Source organism: Triticum dicoccoides, chromosome 1A (genome assembly GCF_002162155.2).
Source record: "Triticum dicoccoides isolate Atlit2015 ecotype Zavitan chromosome 1A, WEW_v2.0, whole genome shotgun sequence".
Lineage (NCBI taxonomy): Eukaryota > Viridiplantae > Streptophyta > Magnoliopsida > Poales > Poaceae > Triticum > Triticum dicoccoides.
Genome location: NC_041380.1, coordinates 160,064,159 through 160,070,652, shown reverse-complemented (window position 1 = coordinate 160,070,652; position 6,494 = coordinate 160,064,159). Strand labels below are relative to the sequence as shown.

At 45.4% G+C, this 6,494-nt stretch overlaps 1 protein-coding gene across 1 annotated transcript; it reads left to right on the top strand.

Annotated features, from left to right (window-relative positions):
• Window positions 1-2,198: 2,198 nt before the first annotated feature.
• LOC119368551 (IQ domain-containing protein IQM1-like) lies at window positions 2,199-5,486 on the top strand. Its single transcript, XM_037633785.1, has 10 exons — window positions 2,199-2,432; window positions 2,873-3,306; window positions 3,394-3,508; window positions 3,606-3,671; window positions 3,795-3,883; window positions 3,991-4,078; window positions 4,175-4,312; window positions 4,430-4,522; window positions 4,594-4,695; window positions 4,811-5,486. Exons 2-10 carry the CDS (start codon window positions 2,888-2,890, stop codon window positions 5,372-5,374), a joined length of 1,674 nt encoding a protein of 557 aa, XP_037489682.1. The 5' UTR covers window positions 2,199-2,432; window positions 2,873-2,887; the 3' UTR covers window positions 5,375-5,486.
• Window positions 5,487-6,494: the final 1,008 nt, after the last annotated feature.

Sequence of the window (6,494 nt, the reverse complement as noted above, 5' to 3'; positions counted from 1 at the left end):
TCTAGGAAGCTTGATATGATTTTTGTTATGTTTGTGATCTACTCTCTCCGTAAACTAATATAAAAGCGTTTAGATCACTAAAGTAGTGATATATATGTTTTTATATTAGTTTACAGAGGGAGTATTTTTTATGAATTGTTATAATAATAGTTGTGGGATTTTTTTTAACGTGAAAAAGTTGCCGTGGAGGTCGGGGATCAGAGGCGTTGACTACCCCAGTCTAAACGCCGGGACCCGTTCGTCGGCTGCTTTCACTCCACGCGCTGCCAGCCAACTACCAGCCCATTTATTTTATTTCCTCATCCATTCGCACTCTCATCTGCTTGCCTACGTCACTACGTGGGAGTCCATTCTCTCTTTCAGTTGGTGGCCTGGTGCCGGTGCTTGAACGCATGACGCTGCGCGTGCCGCTCCGAGTCTGTTGGTGTTGAATGCTTCCGGTCCAGCTCCGCGGTTGCTTGGTCCGGATACGTGCATCTCCACCATCTGCTCCTATTTGTAAGGCCGGACGGACAAGGCGGCTTTAATTTTTCTTCGCATTCGCAAGGGTGGTACTTCGTGAAACTTTAATAGGCTCAAGGAGGACGGAGATTACTGATACACTTTCTCCGTCCCATAATATAAAACATTTTTGACACTTCCTCTGTCTCATAATATAAAAATATTTTTAACATTAATGTGTTGTGCCAAAAGTCAAAACATTCTAATATTATGGGAGTACTTACTTTCTATGTCTGAGTTTATTTACCCCTTTGTTTTTTTTTGCAAATTTCATCATAAATGTAGCAAATAAAATATATAATATATACTACAGATATCATTGAATTTGTATTTAAAATAGTTTCTTGTGGTATATCTTTTGTAGTACATACTTTATATTTTATTAGTTAATTTTAAGATCAAAATTTAAGACAAAATATGAGGCGGGCTAATAAACCACGATGGAGGAAGTATTCATGCTTGAAATACCTAAACAAGTACCCTTGCCTAAGAAGATAGTAATGAACATAGTGATTTTTGGGTTGTTGTAACATCTAGATGCAGTGCACCGACCTAAGGTTGGATGGTTAGGAGGACCCTGGCATCCCCAGACCACTAGGGTTCAAGTCCTGTTACTCGCATTATTCTTGGATTTATTTCAGGATTTTCAGCGATGCGCTTTCAGTAGAAGGAGATGTTCCCGTCGACTACAAGGTCAATGAGATGAAACGTTCCCATACTACGATGCAACGTTGGTGACTTCGTCAATCTCAAGATGATATGCCGGCCCAATATTTCGGAGGTGCTCACAAGGGTATAATCTACATGTGTGTTCATAGGAATGAGGGTATGCACATATACATGAATGCCCGCATATGTATTGTGTTTTAGATCATATCAGAGCTCCTTGGGATGAAGTGTCAGCCCATTAGGACACTAGCACATTTGACTAATGGGCTGTATGTTTCTAGTCCAAGTGTTAGAAGCCAAAAGTTAAAGTTATATCATGGATAACAAAGTAAAGAATTGATGTGTCTTTTTGCGATGTATATAATAGAGGTATCTAATTGTATGGTTTTCTTGCGAGTAAGCTCACAAACTGGACCTAAGCTATCTTAATGTTTAATATCACCACTTCTTTCATTCGACACGTGAGCATAAGGATCCTAATTTATATCCAGCGGTTAAAACATGGGCCTTTTCCATAAGAAAATATAACACGTTTATAAACAGATATCCCTATTTTCATATATTTTTTGTTTCAATCTTCTCACGACAGGAGTTACAAAGCTAAGTTGTCAAGGTTCCGTAGGGCTATGAAGACCTTTTCTTTTCTGCGGTTAGGGCTATGAAGACCTACGACTGTATGAAGGGTGATCGTGCCATAGAATGTGTCGTCTTTGTCAAGGTATAAGTGTATTATTTTGTCAAAAATATCTTACAAAACTAGGTGAAAGTTTTACAAAATAAGTTTTTTTTGAGAAACACAAATAAGAAAATTAGTTTCGACAACGTTGTGCCTTCAGGAAGACATACCCCGCCCCAACCCAACCCCACACACACTGACACACACGACCAACCCAAGAAAAGCTTGACCGGTCAGGACCTGTTTGGAAAAGAGACGTGTGGCAAGGTGTAAGCTGAAAGAACGTCCAGGTGGTTGAAAGCCAGCAGCCTCTTCTGCATACTTCAGCAGTGACCGCAGTCTTAGCTTCCTTGGGCAACAAAATTACCCAGCCATGGTCCCTTCAAGAACAAAATTGACGTCTCCGGAGCCAGTCCAAGGTTTCGGTACATACATATAAGAGGGAGCGTAACCTCCCCTGAGGTGTTCATCGACAGCCACCACAGCCGTCTCACATAAGATTTCTCTCACCTCTCGACACCTTCTGCGATTCCTGTCGCCTCCGGGGAAGACTCCACTTCTTGGGTTGCTGTTCCGAGACCACCAGGTGAGGATCATGGAGTTCTTGCTTTGATTGCTTAGAAGTTGACCCAGTCCTGTTCTTGGTCTGTGTTCTTTCTTGCTGGGGACTGGAATCGGTCCAACATGAGGCTCCGTGGCAGGAATGTTTATTTTGACTCTTGAGTTCTATGGGTGTTTTGACATTTGAAATCCAGCCGGTTTTGTTCTAAAGATGGATTCTAGAGCTCAGATATTGGTCTCAGTTCGTTTAGGTCACAAATGCACTTATGCACTCATCTTGTTAGAGCTGCTGTGGAGTTCCTGAAAGTCCGGGGTCATTTCAGCCGGCTGCTTGTTGTTAGTGCTTTATTCTTGTCTGACCGTTGACCATGTCACAAGAGCAGATTTCTTCTTTTCAATTCTCTTCCAAGTTGCTCAAAATCACTGCTTCACATGAAATTAATTCAGATTCTCCCAAACTTTCAGGAGAAGGTTCAGTTTATGGGATTGTATCGTCGCACGTGGTCTGAAGTTCTTGGCACAGAGATCTCCAGTCCGAGGACACACAAATTCGACATGGTTAACAAAATCCCAGCTCCTTGGGATGAACAGAAGAAGAACATGACACTGAAATCACAAGGCCAAGAACATCTCTTCTCCAAGGCCACACTGATGCACTCTGTGAGTTTCAAACAGTGGCGAGGAGGAGAGGAATCCACAGGTTCAGTTCAGAATAAGAGCAAACAGAGCCTGGTAAATGGCATCCAAGACCGACGCAACTCTGACGCATTGAGCCCCAATGTTTCATCCAGCCCCAAATGTGAGCTTGATGCCGCAGCCGTGAAACTTCAAAAGGTTTACAAGAGTTACCGGACCAGGAGAAACCTCGCCGACTGCGCAGTCGTCGTAGAGGAGCTATGGTATGTATCAGTTTTTCTTCGGTTCTTGAGCATTAGAACAGCTAGTTTAACATTCAGAAGTTATAGAAGTTTTGACTCTTATCGCAGGTGGAAAGCACTGGACTTTGCATCACTGAAGCACAGCTCGATATCGTTCTTCAACGGCGGAAAGCCCGAAACGGCGGCGTCGCGGTGGGCGAGGGCAAGGACAAGAGCGGCTAAGGTGACTAGCATTCACTGATTCATCAAACTGGCTTCCTGGTGCCCTGTATTTTCATCAAACCTGCAGTTGAATGACGCGATTTTGTTTGGTGGTTCAGGTTGGCAAGGGGTTATCTAAGAACGGGAAGGCTCAGAAGCTGGCATTGCAGCACTGGCTCGAAGCTGTAAGTCACATGCTACTTAACTCTAGCACTAAACTAAGATCAGTAGGTACCAGTGTCCTACTGTCTACTGAGATTGTTGCAGATTGTTAATTACTAATGCTGCCATTTTATGCCTTCGGACAGATTGACCCTAGGCATCGATATGGGCACAATTTGCATATCTATTATGATGTCTGGTCCAGGAGTGAGAGTACGGAGCCCTTTTTCTATTGGTGAGTAAGCTGAGCTTATTATGCCTATTGTCTAGGCTTTAAATTCGCGCAAATTTTGGGAAGCTAGTAGACCAAATAATATGCTAACTGTTTAACATAATCTACAGGTTAGACATTGGGGAGGGCAAAGAAATAAATCTTGAGAATTGCCCTAGGAGTAAACTTCAGGGGCAGTGCGTCAAGTACCTTGGACCAGTATGTACATCAACCTAACACATCAGAAAAGTAACACTAAGTGTCGAATAATTGAGAACATCATCTAATCCTCTTTTTTCATCTTTTCAACAATAGCAAGAGAGGCAACACTATGAAGTTGTTATTGAGGGTGGCAAACTTATGTTCAAACAAACCGGGGTTCTTGTGCACACTTCGGATGACTCCAAGTGGATTTTTGTCCTCAGCACCACAAAGGCATTCTATGTTGGCCAGGTAAATGTTCTTGTTCTCTACACACCGATTCACGTATGTACGCAATTCCTAGTCAAAGATACAATGCGCTGCATTGGTTCTGACGTTTTCTTCGGCTCTGGCATTGACGATGTGCAGAAGAAGAAAGGATCGTTTCAGCATTCCAGCTTCCTAGCTGGTGGAGCCATAACATGTGCTGGACGATTGGTGGTCAAAGATGGAATTCTCAAGGTATGTTCATGTAGAAATAATATCATTTTTTTCTTCTTCTCAAAATACCTGACGGTGCTCCATTTCTTCAGGCAATATGGCCATACAGTGGCCACTACCTTCCAACGGAAGACAACTTCAGAGATTTCATTCGCTTCCTTCAGGAGAACGACGTTAGCCTCACCGATGTCAAGGTAAATACCAGATCATAACCATATCACGATTCACGAGATAGATAATTTCCTTACAAGAATTACAACTGCAAGTAAATCATCAGAACTGTTGCAAATGACGCGTGATTTGTTTCAGAAATCTGCTGTCGACAAACATGACGAGTACCCGTTGCTGAGCAACTCTGACGCTCAGCCTGAACATGTTGAGAATAACGATGCAGCAGGTGCCGCTGCTCAAGATCTGACAGAAGTTGAGATAGACGGCGTCCTCACCGGCGAGGCATATCATGGATCGGCCGACCACGATGACATGAGCGATGCTGAGGAAGATGCCGGCACTCCGGTGGACTCCCACACCACCGACACCGAAGAAGAAGAAGAGGCCAATAATATTTCAGAGCAGCGGCCGCCTGCAAGTGTCGATCGTAGCAAGAACCATCAGACGTGCCGGTGGTCGACGGGCACCGGTCCACGCATCCGGTGCGTGCGCGACTACCCGCAGGACCTCCAGTCCAGGGCCCTCGAGCACGTCAACCTCTCGCCCAGGCTCGCCGGCTCGCCGTCGAGGAAGAGGGACCCGGTGCCCTCGCCGCGCCCCAGCCCGGGGATGATACTCTCGCCGAGGCTCGCGTCCGTCGGGTTCCAGCCCCGGACGGTGTCTCTCACGCTCCCAGACTTCAAGAGGAGCAGATTGCAGTGAACAATCCTGTTTTCGCGTAGCAGATCAGGAATTCAGAATAACAACCGGTCCATTTTTCTTTCTACACAGGCAGTGTTTTTTTTTTTTTTTGAGAATTCAGGGCAGTGATTCTTTGCAGCTGCTGCGTCAGCCCAAATTCTGAAAAACGCTACGTTAGCCGATTTCATTTTTTCCCGTGCATTTGAGTGAGCCAAAGACGCGGCGTCGCGCCGTCATCATCCCTTTATCATCACGGCCAGGCAAAACTTATCGTAGAAGACAACAGAAAAGTCATAGTGCTAAAGTCTTACAGAACCAGCACACTAGCACAACAACCACCGCCGATAAAGGGAAGCGTAGATCGAAATGATCCAAACTGTGTACACACGAACGAATACTGAATCCACAATGATCCGCCGAAGACCACATTGATTGAACATCACAAAAAATCCACGGAAGACACACCTCCACATGCCCTTCGATAACGCTAGACAGTGGCGGAGCCAGCTCAACCAGGGAGCCGGGGCAAAATACACTACGCTCTAGTTTATGACTTGGTTGCCCCTATAAATGATGCTTAGCCGTACATTTACTGCTATCATTTAAGCAAGAGTCAGTGGCAGAGCCCGGGCAGCTGCCCCGGGTAGCCGGGAGCTGGCTCCGCCACTGACGCTAGATGCACCGTTGAGGCGGGTGATAGACGAGAAGAAACTTATTTATTCTTCAAGAAGCAACCACCGCCTTGCCCCCTGAATAAGACGCAAAAACTAATCGTCCTTAAATAAACACCTAAAAATGAAGCAGAAACCCTTCCGTCACAATCAGTCAAGGTCCACCGTGCCTCCAGGCCCTAAGCCCACCGCAAACGAGGCGGAGCGGCAGCGACGCCGACGAGAGGCGGAGAAATCCTAATCGACTAGGCAGTCACGAGAGGAAGCAAAGGGGTAAGTGTTCCCACAAAGAATTGTTGCCTCGCTTTACTTTTCTCCTGTCATTGACCCACTCCCAACCGGCTGTCAATCCTGCTCCCGATATTAGCGGCCCCACTAAGGAAAGAGCAATTTTAGTAGAAAACTAGAGGGCCAATGCTAGGCATCAACCGACTGATCCGTGCGCACGGTCAGTTGGCTTGCCAGCCGTC

Bases quoted from the DNA above. Each gene is read 5' to 3' on its own strand.
- LOC119368551 (XM_037633785.1), top strand. From the start codon at position 2,888: ATGGGATTGTATCGTCGCACGTGGTCTGAAGTTCTTGGCACAGAGATC. The intron at 4,313-4,429 runs GTAAATGTTCTT...GACGATGTGCAG, and splicing joins AGGCATTCTATGTTGGCCAG to AAGAAGAAAGGATCGTTTCA. The intron at 4,523-4,593 runs GTATGTTCATGT...CCATTTCTTCAG, and splicing joins TCAAAGATGGAATTCTCAAG to GCAATATGGCCATACAGTGG.